The 13,379-nt window shown below is 40.9% G+C and overlaps 1 protein-coding gene across 16 annotated transcripts in view; it reads left to right on the plus strand.

Annotated features, from left to right (window-relative positions):
- Positions 1-13,379, plus strand: part of scrib (scribble planar cell polarity protein) — a 79,324-nt gene that overhangs the window by 45,235 nt on the left and 20,710 nt on the right. For 15 of the 16 annotated variants that reach the window (XM_058394456.1, XM_058394463.1, XM_058394468.1 and 12 more), the window contains exons 14-21: positions 100-276; positions 717-1,109; positions 3,753-3,815; positions 8,789-8,878; positions 8,962-9,039; positions 9,135-9,464; positions 11,574-11,654; positions 12,949-13,185. In XM_058394456.1, the coding sequence (XP_058250439.1) occupies positions 100-276; positions 717-1,109; positions 3,753-3,815; positions 8,789-8,878; positions 8,962-9,039; positions 9,135-9,464; positions 11,574-11,654; positions 12,949-13,185 (1,449 nt within the window). The remainder of the gene's footprint in view (positions 1-99; positions 277-716; positions 1,110-3,752; positions 3,816-8,788; positions 8,879-8,961; positions 9,040-9,134; positions 9,465-11,573; positions 11,655-12,948; positions 13,186-13,379) is intronic. The other variant, XM_058394462.1, reaches the window with a different exon arrangement.

Raw genomic sequence — 13,379 nt, forward strand, 5'->3', positions numbered from 1 at the left:
TACATTTAAAGCATATCACTTATTTCATGTTACAGATGTTTTTTTTTCTTACTGTGGCTGAGGTTTTATTCTGCACTCTGACTTATTGTTTGTTGACAGGAGAAACGTATGAGTGGATTGTCCAATCAGAGCCATGACTCCCAGGTCTCTAACAGCACCGCCTCGGCTAACTCTCACGACGAGACGCAGAAAGTAAACGGCATCGGGGTGGACCTCGGCGAAAGACACGAGCACGAACAGGAAGAGGACGACGACGACGATCCAGAATACAGCGAGGTATTAACGGGATATACAGTCGCCGACCACTTTATTAGGAACACCTGTACATCTGCTCATTCATACTTAATCAGTTAATCGTTTAGCAGAGGCCAAATGCCAGAGCTTCAGTTAATATTCACATCAAGTGTGAAAAATGGGAGCAGTAAAAATTGTGATCTCAGTGACTTTAATCGTGGCATGGATATTGGTACCAGATGGGCTGGTTAGAGTATTACAGAAATCTCCTGAGGTTTTCACACAAAACTCTAGAGTTTACACAGAATGATACTACTTTCACAATCTGGTGGGAAAAAATAAGTGTTTTGACCCCTAAAGGCTTTTTAATACAGAATTAGTCATAGTGTGACTTTTTAAGTTTATATAAATGGGCTAAATAAATTACAATCCAAACCTTTAGGGCTGTACTTAAAATTTCCATGCCATTCTAACTCCACCAGCCCACCGTGCACTTTGCTGAAGAGCCCATTATCCGCGGCGGTGACGAGGACGAGGATGACGAAAATGAGGAGGACGAAGACGAGCGTAGCGATGGCGAGGCTCAGCCAGCACCCTTCCCCGCCGAGAAACAGCGCCTCATCCGCAAGGACACACCACACTACAAGAAGCACTTCAAGATCACCAAGCTGCCCAAACCTGAGGCTGTAGCTGCATTACTGGAGAGCTTCAGCACCGAAGCCAACACGTCAGTCCCCCGAATACCCAGCGAAGAGCAGGGTGGGGAGGAGCAAGAAGAAGAATCGGTTAACACTCCTCAGTTGCGGAGACCAGAGGTGGCTGATCAAGTCGACAGCAGGCTGAATCAGGTGAACAGCTCGCTGCAGCCGGTGAAGGTAAGGCTAACCCAGAGTAGGATAGACACGACTTTGCTGGAGAAACAGAGTTAGTGTTACACTAAGCACGCAGTACAGGTTTGCATTGTTAAAGGCAAGAAAGGTCACGTCTCATAATGACATCATAGTGTAAGCCCATTTTGAATGATACAAGCGACATGATATTGCACAGTGCTACCTGTTATTAAGCATAGGGCTGGAAATCTCATTAAGCGCATCATTTCTTAGAAAGAGACAATGATCAATTACAATCTGATTGTAAGGACAGATAATTTACATATACAAGGTAAGATAATGCTTTATGGTACGGCACGTCTGATGTAAAAAGGGCTTTAGGAGTACGTTAAGTACATTATTAGAAGGATCTTTATATCATGTTGATTGGCGTACCCATACACCACCTCCACCCACATTCACTCTTTAGTAATTGGATTCAGGGCATGGAATGACGCATTGCTCCCAGATTAACAGGATAGGCTGCATGTAGTCAGCACTGCCAGACCCGAGTGCAAAGAAGGCTTAGTCGATTATCTTGTTTGATTGACAGATAGGGACGTCAAATGACAACACCCCTTCCTTTTGCCTTTTCTCTTAGTCCCACACATGCTCCACCTTCAACACCTGGCCACGCCCCTCTTGAGCACTGCCTCCACCCACCCCATGCTCTGCTGCTCCTCATCATTATTTGCCATCTTGTTGATTTCCCCCTCCCCTCCTTTCCAGGAAATCATGTGGCTTTTTCACAAATGTTGTGTATAAGGCACTGGGTGAAAGGCAGTTCATTTCATAAAGGATAACATTTAATTCAAAAATAACACATTTGAATGAATCCATGATGCTTAACTGAGCTGTTTTTCCCCCTCATAGCTGTGTGACATGCTTACAGGCTCCCTGATCCTATCTATATTAAGTGCTGTTTTATTAATGTTAGCATATGTTTGGTTTGTTACAGTTACTATACACAGTTAATAACCTGAACACAAATTAAAATCCTGTGTGTTTATTTATGCATAGTGTCATCAGGGATATAGGAGATCTAGATGCTGCTCCTTACTGTTTTTATACGTCTTTGCTGCACCACACGAGCATGAGATTGAATTCCTTGTAAGCCACTATGAGGCTGTAAGAAGATGTGTGGTAAACATGAGTACATCATGAGCGATCATAGAAAGTAACTACGTATGTGGTAGGAGTTTAAATGAAGAATCCTGTGCTTGCACTTTCAACAGTTCAAGTAGTTTTCTGGAGAAAAAAAGCACCAAAAGCTCTGCATAATGAATCACAAAAGTTTGGGGGGAATATCCGTTTCAAAATCAAGCATTTTTGGCTCCCGGGAACACAGAAAACTCCATGAAGTCCTGGGGGATCTGAATAATATAAATGTACAGTGGGACAGAACTGATCCTAAGACCTGAACATTTTAGCATTTAAGATCCTAAGGTCTGAACATTTTAGCATTTTGCTGATGCTGTTAAATGTATTGAATTAAATTCGTATGAAATGAATTCCCACTAACACACTTGCCTAATAACACAAAGTTTAATCATGTAAAAGACTAAAACATAATGTAACAAGATAAAAAAATACCTTGTGTTCTTGCACATTCTAATTCTACATCGCATGTCGATGGATTCTTCTTCTCGATGGATTTATCTGACATCCTGAAACGTCCTCCCCATGAACAGAACAGCACACACGCGCACACACACACACACACACACACACGTGAAATGTAACCCATTACAGTATCTACATTTCCTATATCTGACTAGCATTCTCAAACCAAATGGGATCAGGGACCCAGGAAGGTGTGTGTGGGTGTGTGAGATGTCTGTGTTTATATGTAGATGGAGTGATTTTTGTTTTTTGGTGCGTGGGACATTTGTGTGTGTGTGTGTGTATTGCGTTAATGCCAAATTAATGTGTCCTTTTTTTTTTTCCTTGCTGTGTTTGACCTTAAACCATGTGATGAAGAGAAATATATGTTGGAAGACTGCAGTGCACTCTTACCTGATTGCCTTATGAGCCACCTAATGAGCTGTAATTTTCATTTAGCTTGAAATTCTCTTGAGCAGCTCTACTATTAGAAATTTGAAAGGGACGACTCCTTGATTTTTGCTTTAGGAAGCAAGATCAAGCACTTTGGTCTAAAATCAGTGTAACCTGTCACACATTTATTAGTACTTATTACTGCTAATAGTAATATTAATTAGCAGTCGCAGTTTGATTGACAAAGTATGAGCCTTAAAGGAAAAATTTTCTAGACATGCTGGTGTCAGAATACATTTCAGCGGCACGGCCTCATTACAGCTACAAAAATAAATGATGTTTACGAAGGAACAAAAAGTCACTGTGATACTCTCAGAGAAAGCTTTTAGTGATGAAATATATAGATTTATATGATCTAGCATTATTGCCAAGCAAAACATTTGACCCAAAGCTGCTCTTCATTTCTCATTTTTGTGTGTGTGTGTGTGTGTGTCTGGGTGCAGTGTGACTTCCTTATTCATTCTTTTGATGCGGGTTGTCCTGGAGGATGCGAGTGCTGATGATTTTTAATTTTTAATTAATTTATTTATTTTTTTCGGTTTCATTTTGGCCTCACTAATCCGCATGCCCTCTTGCTGGTTCCTATCCTAACAGGGGGTGTCATTTGATCAAGTCAATAATCTGCTGATTGAGCCTGCTCGAATTGAGGAGGAAGAGGTCTGTACCTACTCTCTCCATCCAGCTGTGTCTCTCTCTCTCTGTCTCTTTCTCTTTCTCACTCAGTCTCTCTCCCACTCGTTCACTGTGGTTAGGAAGTGGAGAGGAAGAAACAGACCACTGGATAATTGAGGCCAATAACTAGGGATTTGCTCACCGTCACTCAATGCTTAAGCCACAAATATGATGGAACCCTGGATGAGAGAAAGAGATGCTAATCAGTGTTTATGCTTGCCAGTTGACTTTAATAAAAAATAAAAAAAAAAAACAAGCTTCAGGATATGAAGATTGACTATACATATGCTTTAAACCAGGGTTCCATTATACCTGTGGCTTGCTCGTTCTCTGTTGTGTCTGTCTGTCTGTCTGCCTGCCCCTCTTTTTATTTTCTCTCTGTCTCACTCATCTGTCAAACTCTGTGGCCCAGGAGCAATGATCTGGTAAAGATCCGTTTCAGTATGGTTCTGCAGGTGTCCAGTTTGACAGCGGCAGTGTTACGGTCACCTGATGGTCAAAATCGATCACATCAGCAGCGCAGTAGCATTTCAAAACCTCTTCTCGAACTCGGACACGTGTACCATGTTCAGAAAATATTCAGAGCTCATTACGGTCTCACATTCATAATGCATTCATTTTTCTCTCCTCATCTAAAGTCAATTAAAAACAATTTTTCGAGGTCATTTAAAAATTTCACATTGACACAAATGTTCAGGTGCTCTTGTACGAGCACACCAGTGACGATTTTGAGGAACTCTTACTATTCCTCAATGCAGACCCTCACTCAGGTTAGACTCGTCGTGTGGGAAGTGCAGCTTTATTGATTAAATTTGTTCAAATAATAAATAAGACAGTGCAACCAAACAAAAAACTTCCAACTACACCACAGTTTCTTCTCTTAAAGTTGCGACAAAAGCAGTGCAGCACTCTTTTACTGTTAATAATCTAAAAACACTTAGGTAAACTGTCAAACAGTGTGGTTTATAAAGTCCACAGTGAGATCCTGCTAGTGATGTGGTGTATAGACTGGAGTAAGCAGAGAGCAGGTACTGCTGGTAGTGAGATTAATCTTCGATAGATTCATACCCATAATCCAGAGTGTTTTTAGTAATCTGCTTGTAGGATTCTTTCTGTCTTTCAGCCTTCATGGCCCCCCGAGTCCTTTATGTGCCTTTTACAGAGGAGTCTGGCCACTCAACCATAAACACCTGATAGACGGAGTGCTGCAGAGATAGTGTGCGTCTCAATCAGCTCCCTATCAGTCATAAATCATTATACACATTAAGACACCGATGAGTCAGTTTTCCAGTGACGTTCTAATTTCCTCTTCAGTCACTGTACAAACACTAACAGATTTTATTGTTCACTTTCATATCATATAAATTTATTAGCCTAATCTACTGCTAGATCCTGTACTAACTAGCAGGATCGTAGTTTAGCTAGTGGATTTAAAAAAACGACTCAAAAAAACGTATATAAAACACAAAGTTAATCATCATTAACGTAAGTAATCATTTGAGAGCTACAACACCGATAACTTACATTTGTAGTCGAAGTTGGCGTAAAGTTCATCTGCCATATTTTTCAAGCTGAGAGGCTTCCGAAAAGATGACAGTGGGCATCGATGATCCCTAGTTTTTGTGGTGCCTTGTGGGATTTATTTTAGGGAGTAATCGTTGTAGTGCACTGGAACAGTTTTGTGATTTGAGACAGACTTAAACGGTGTTCTTAGTGCATTGAACATTTACTGAACTAGGGCGTTGATTGAGATGCACATGTACTTTACCCTCTCCCATCTCAGCACAGGACCTAAGGAACATGGCCTGAAAGACAAAGTGTGCCTTTGCTACTCATGTCCATTCTACTGCAGCAAGTGAACTTTAATGAAGTTGTAGCATGATTGATGATCCAGGACGATCAGTGAACATTGGGATGCACCTGAGCACAGTGTCGGGTAGCATAGAAAACTTGTGTAAATGTGATGGTAGAACAGAGATACACAGTGACGCACAAACAGGATGCAAATTAAATACTGATTAATGTAGATACTAAAACTTTTAATGAGACGAGTATTTTCTGATCAGTATATCAATTTATCATGCACAAAGTTAAACTTTCTTAGGGGGAAAAAAAAATCTCTAGAGCCAGCTATTGGTCTGATTTCGGAATCATCCTCTTCCAGTGCTCACGTCTCTGATGTAAAGCTAAGGATGTGCGTAGGGACTATTCCAGAAGACCCGGCTAATAATTTTCTATAACCTTTATTATCCACATAGACACTGCTCTGACCACTGCTTGATCTTTTTTTTTTTTTTTTTTTTTAAAAAAACACCACAGCCCATACACCTTTGCTCCATTGACTCATACTTCATCTTGATGATTTTAGCACAACTTTCAACTAGCATGGCTGTTTTCTGTGTTATGCTGGCAAAGCCATAACAACTTTACCAAGAGCTACAAGCCCTGACGTCTGTCATAATACCATAACAAACAGGCATATTACTATTAGGCCGATGCAAAACTGATAGGCGTGACAGATGTACACATTTTCTTAGCTGTATCCTGTAAACAGGGGTTTCTCAAACCTTTTGGAGTCAAGGAACCGCTTTAACTGCATATATCCCTTCAGCACAGATTGGTTTTTACTGAACATAATGAAACAATGGGCTTTGTGCTTAGGATGATTTCCTCTCACCTATGGGTTTAAGGGGTTGGTTCCTGCCTCTGCCCTGAGTTTTATGTTCTATCCATGCTTCAAGGGTTTTTTTTACACATACTCCAGTTTCCTCCCCCATTCCAAGGACAAAGGCTGATTGGCATCTCTAAATTGTCTTTAGTGTCAGTGTATGATTGTGCCCCTTGATGGGTTCGAGCCATGGTGTTTCCTTCACCTTGTGCCCCAAGTCTTCTGGGATAAACTCCAGGCTCCCAGGGACTCAACACTGGATAAGTGGTACAGGAAATGGATGGATGTTCCAGAAACATTTTTTCACTTCCTATATTATTAGTCATTTTATTCTTAAATGTTGATTTGTTTTCTAGGTCTACCTTTTGGGTTAATTCAATTCATTTGACCAGTCAAACAGGTTAATAACTTAGAATGAAATAATACATATAATTAATATTAATTATTAAATATGATGTACTACCCATCATCCCCACCTAGCAGTTTAAAAGTGATGCAGATCCAGCTTCCAAACCCAGGTTATGTCTATCACAGCCTTAGTTATGTTGCAATCTGCTATTATTGTATTAAAGCGATAGCCATGATTACATATTCCCGAGGCAGTCGTTATTATTTATTGCTTTTTATCAGTTACTTCCTGTGTAAACCAGAATGAGATGCAGGTTTGCCGTATTCAGAGGTTGATAAGTGATGACTTGTCTGTGTTGTCAGCAAACATTGAGAGAAAGTCATCAGCTGTCCATATATTCCCCCTACCTTTGTCACCAGGTTCGATGAATACGCTGCATAAATTATCTCTATTGAACCTCACTGGCCCAGAGCGTCATGCTTCACTACATTTTATTGCTTTTGTCCATTTTTATTTTTTTTTTACGCCCTCTGTGTCATTCAAGTGTAGTGTTCCCGTCCATTTTGCATGCCTTGCTTATGTAGAATTGCCAGCATCCACCTTGTTCCTCAGCACATTTACTCGATTTTTATTTTTACCCTTTTTCCTTATCGACTAACCCGTATGATGCAGTGGTTTTTGTTTTGTTTTTTTCCCCCACACATATTAATCCACTTAGCATGTGGCTGTTTCTGTATGTGTAATGTAGTCAATATGTAGATGGTGATGTTGTTTATTTAGGTTTGTCATTCTGTTTAGTCTCGTAAACAAATGATTTACCCCAAGGATGTAATTTTAATATAGCTAGGTTTAATTAAAAAAAAGTCCTTGGCATGTGTCCAAGTGAAATATTGACTTATTGCATACATTTTGCAAAAGGTGCATCAATCAGATCAATATAGTCACAGTTAAAGGCGATATCCTTTTCTAACATTCATAGCTTCCTTTCCGTAAGTGCTCACTGATCGCAAATTCCTATGATCTAATGCAGTGCAAAATTAGGTTTCTCAGTGTTCTGTTCACTGACACGCTCTTCTGTTTTGGATTAGAGGTCACGTAAGAGTAAGGAAAGGAAACTGAATGTTCGGATTGGATTGGAGTGACTGCTGCAGTGTGCATTTTTCACTCAGCTGTCACTCTTTCTAGATTAAGGAAGTTACCAAAAAAAAAAAAAAAAACCCACTGATTTTAATAAAGAAGTGGACCTTAATTAGAGCAGGGGTGTCCAATCTTATCCACAAAGGGTCAGTATGAGTGCAGGTTTTCATTCCAGTCAAGCATGAGCTACACCCGATGCCACCTGTTGAGCTTTGCTTTCAATATGGTGCGGTCAAGTCGTGTCTGAAAGATCGTATTTACGATTTGAACGCGCATGAGCATCACCACAAAGTCGTAATTATTTGTTTTGAAGTTTGAGCAGCAAGTAATTGAGATACAGGCAAATTTCTTAACATTTAAGCATCTATAGGAGAGAAATGCTTTGAATACGATTCGATATGAAGAAAGTTTAGAGTGGCTTTCCAAATTGACATTGAATGCTCACATAACATTCTTTGTTCTTTATGGAAATTTAAAAACCTTTCTGTATCTTTTTGTAGTTAAAAGAAGGTACGCCTTCTTGCTCTGATCACTTGAATGCACCTGCTGTTGTAATCATGTGTTCCCAACTCGTAAATACCAACTTCCCAGGAGGACTTGAACGCACAGTTTGACCCAGCAGTGTCATCTGCTTGGGTGGTATGAAAGGGTGCACCCACATCGGCCCTTTTACAACTGGACACCCTTGCATTAGAAGGGGGAATTTGTTCAGAGAAATGTCCCCTCTTTAAAGTTTTAACACCGTGTTTATGGAGGTATTAAAGAAAGGTTGTTGAATGTCTGATCCCTGCACTTTACCCATAGCTGGTCCTGAGCATCCTGCGACAAAGTGGTGGATTAGGCATCAGTATAGCTGGGGGGAAAGGATCCACTCCTTACAAGGGAGATGATGAGGTACATTAGTTTACCATTAAAAGATGATTTATTGTCTTAGTGTAATATGCATGCTGGTTGAATATTAGTGTGTTTCTCTGTAGGGTATTTTTATCTCCCGAGTGGCAGAGGATGGTCCAGCTGCACGAGCTGGGGTCAAAGTGGGAGACAAATTACTTGAGGTATGTTTTGGGGGAAGTTCAGTGACACAATGCGTTCCTGACTTTATTTATACAGCCAGACACAAGTGTAATTCATATCTTTCCTGTGCTCTCAGGTAAACAGTGTAGATTTGCATGGAGCAGAGCACCACACGGCAGTGGAGGCCTTACGGAGCTCAGGAACGGCAGTGACCATGACTGTGCTACGTGAGAGGATGGTAGAGCCCGAGAACCCTATCACCACTACACCCCTGAGACCAGAGGATGATTACTTTCCCCGGGAGAGGAGGTCCTTCGGCCTTCCGTTCAACCTGGAATCTGGATCCACTGCCCTTAACACAGGCCCCTGCCTGCGTCTGAATACCTGCTTAGTCCGCAACGACAAGGGCTTAGGCTTCAGCATCGCTGGTGGAAAAGGCTCCACCCCATATCGTACAGGAGACATGGTAAATCAGGAACTCTACACATGTAGTAAACACTTGCTTACACTTGAATATAAAAGTAAAGGTGTACCAGATCTCTGGCATTTTGGTCAGCATTACTAGAGGAATGTGTGATTTTCTTTGTGTTGTTACTTTTATACTTCTTAATTTTTTTTTTAATGATTTAATATACATTTGATACTATAAGGTTTTTGCAGCTGGTCTTCAGTGGTCCAGGAGGTTACAATAGCTAGTAGCATATGGCCTCAGATTTCGATATTCATATGCCAACTTCATGCCCCAGATTTCAACTCTGCTTTTCACCCAGATACAACTTTATAACCCAAAAGTTATGAAACACGTGTCCTGCTTTAGTCTTTCAGTTCTCCAGGGTTCGTTCTACTGAAAGTGTTTTTGCAAGTGAAAGTGAAAATCTTTTATAGTGCTGTTGATCTGAACCAGTATACTTGTGCTCACATCACACTGCCAGTAAAGGCTCTGTTCCAGCGATTCCTGCACTTTTCCAGTTTAGTGCTTTGTGGTGCCACCAAGGCAACAGAGATATGAATAGCAAGTTGTGACATCTGAGCAGGAACTGGTGTTTAAGGCAGGGTGGAGAAGAAGTGTATTTTGGGCTCATCACACAAAACCACGTGTGTTACTGCCCTCTTGCTCACCTTACATAAATATCAAACAGTAACATTTCAAGGGCTATAGAAGGAGACGGCCATTGCGTGTGCACTCAGCTGAATGCTGAGTAAATGTAAGTCTTGCTGCCTTGCTCTGACCGACTTTCCTGCTTTGGTCTTTGTGTTGGTAATCAGTCTGACAAGAATATTTTGTGCATGTTAATGACTGTGGGTGTGTGTGTATGTTTTAGAAATTTTTGATTAAATATCTATGACGTGGAACCTGTACACTTGACTAAGTGCATGTGATGCAGTGAAGCTGTCAGTAATACTTCAATACAATTATACAAAACCTCTAGCCATAATTGTTTTAACATGAAACCAGTCCCATGCAGAATTTAAGCAAGCTTTTGACTTTTCTTGTGTGGCATGGCATTTTGGGTAATGTAGGTAATGTACAATGTCCTGTATACCTGCACATTCATGCCGTTATCTAATCAGCCAATCATGTGGCAGCAGCACAGCACTTGGCAGGAGCTTCACATCAGACATCAATGTGTGACCCCAATCATGGCATGGCTGTTCATACCAGAAAGGCCGGTTTGAGTATTTCAGAAACTGCTGATCTCTGGGATTTTCACACACAACAATCTTTAATGGTTAAAAAATCCTGTAAGTGAAGGGGTTGCTGACTGAAACAGCTTGTTGTTGAAAGACAGCAGAGGTGATTGACCCTCTCTGAGCTGACAGGAAGTCTACAGTATCTCAAATAAGCATTCTTTACAGCTGTGGTGAGTAGAAAGGCAGTGCTTTCCTGGGCACAGACTCCCACAAACTGGACCGCTGAAGACCGGAAGAATGCCCCCCCGTTGAATCTTCAGCTTGATTGTGCCCAGGACAGCCTCAGATTCTTGTTCTTGGCTGACGGGAGTGGACCCTGATGTGGTCCTGCCTGTTGCTCAACTACCTCAAGTTTCAATTTTGTCTGCATGCTGAGATGCTTTTCTGCTCAACACAACACGTTTGCTTATACGAGTTACTGTATCCTTCCTTCCTAGCTAGCTCACATTGATTTGTTCATTATATATTTTCAGCCAAATGCTCAATTAGCGTGTATGCTGATGTCTCTAGTACTACTGTAGTGACTTTCGATCTATGAAGCGGAACACAAACGTGCCAAACACAGATGAGAAGAGTGATACACACAGTGAAATGCCCCAGAGTGGTTATAAGACCTATACGCACCACTAGACCAGTCAAATTAATGGACTGGAAGGAACTCTTGTGTAAAAATGTATAAACCTTGCCTGAGAGCTCATCACAAACACTGACATACATTTTGAACAATGACATTTTTCTAAATATAATGGCAATATGTTGATAGATAAAATATGTTAAATGTCTTGATTTTTATGTTTTGATTTTTGTTGACGAAACCTTCATTTATTTGGGCTTGCAGTTTTGCTGTGTCATCGTAACACCTACTGTTCTTCCTCCATGTTAGGGAATCTTCATCTCTCGCATTGCTGAAGGAGGTGCTGCTCATAGAGACAATATCCTTCACGTGGGAGACAGAGTCATATCTGTGAGTGAAGTTCACTCTCTCTCTTTCTTTCTTTCTCTCTCACTAAGATAGCATAAAATTAAGGAAGTTGTTTGTGTTGGCACTATAAATGAACCACGGGACAGATTTAATATGCCCTGCTTAGTTATTGAATCTGTTTCACAAAAATGACCCTTCTGCATGCTCTCAACCTTCTGCCTTTTTTCCTCTTCTTTTGCTGAAGACGACACATGGTTGTGTTGTAAGTGTGTCATTATGTGTAACTATGTACCCCCACCCTCCCCAACTGTTCTGCATTTATTTTAATATAGATGGATTTCCAATTTCAGCTGTTCTTGATCTCTCCTTAACCCTCCTTATCTCTTTTTGAGTTCATGCTATTTCACTGTCCTCGCATGGACACATTAACACACTTCTTATTGCTTGCCTGGTGTTGACCACTGTAATGAGAGGGTGGGGTGGGGGGGATTCTGTGGGTCTATGGGTAAGTTGTTGACTTGTTATAATAGCAGCAGCCAATGGTAAGCGCCGATACTGAATGGTCAGTGCTGGTCTCTGTCACTATTGTGAAATTAACCAACTGATAGTCTAATTTAGGAGTAGACTAGTTTAAGAAGTACTTGGGCTATTAGTTTTACACAGTCTGAGTGTTTTATTCCGTTGCCTTTGTCAGTTTAAGGCCACACTTTTGAAGAGTAAAAGGGTTTAAAATTGGTAAAGGCAAACCTGAGAATTTTAAGATATTAACAATTTCAGATATTGACTAGCTAGTTAGTCGAAAATAAACTCAACACACTATTATGGAAGATTTTAAGCATAACTAGATGTAGTTAAGAAAGAGATGAATAAGCATATAAGTTGTATTTGAGCTGGGTTTTGAAAAGTTTGCTGCAAAGCTTATGCTTTCCTTCTTGCACGCTTTCGGTGGCTGAAACATTTCTTTGGTTTTCACTCCTCTTTTCACCCTTAATCAGGCTAAACGAACCCCTTGCTTGGGGCTGTATGCATGTTTATCACTTAAAGACCAAATCTTTGAAATCATAGCATAAATTATACCTTAAATAAGTTTGTGGTTAATTGAGTGTGCTGTAGTGGTGCCGTTTTGAAGTTTGTTTCAGCTAATATCTGCCTGAATGAAAAAAATGTATGGCTATATGAATTGTCTAACATAAATACACATGTACCTGTTAGCGATTACAATATAATGATGATGCTTAGTTCCTAAGCATGACCCGCTGCCTCCATCAAGTCCAGCGCTGCTGGTTCGACTCCCCTCACCTTCCGCTCACCTTTTGTGGTGTGTGACTTGCTTTAGATCAATGGTGTAGACATGACAGAAGCCAGACATGACCAAGCAGTAGCGCTGCTTACCGGCACGTCCCCTACCATCTCGCTGCTAGTGGAGCGGGAACAAGCGAGCACGGGCGGCTCCCCGGGCCGAACACGCTCCCACTCACCTCCTCCTCCCGAGCCCTCAGACTCACCAGATCAAGATGAGGCTGGAGATGACCGCTTGGGGAACCATCTCATGGAGGATGAGTACCCCATAGAGGTGAGAGCCTTCAAAAGTATTCAGCAAGACAATATTTTACAGGACTTTTTGATGACTGAAAATATAATCAGGGTTTGTTTATCGGATATTTATATGTATACATAAAATGGGAACCTGTAGTTTTTTTTAATAGATTATTTGATGATGAGAATTGATTTTAGGGTTGTAAGATACTGCATGAAGCCGCTTTGCTT

The sequence above is a fragment of the Hemibagrus wyckioides genome, linkage group LG07 (assembly GCF_019097595.1).
Source record: "Hemibagrus wyckioides isolate EC202008001 linkage group LG07, SWU_Hwy_1.0, whole genome shotgun sequence".
Classification (NCBI taxonomy): domain Eukaryota; kingdom Metazoa; phylum Chordata; class Actinopteri; order Siluriformes; family Bagridae; genus Hemibagrus; species Hemibagrus wyckioides.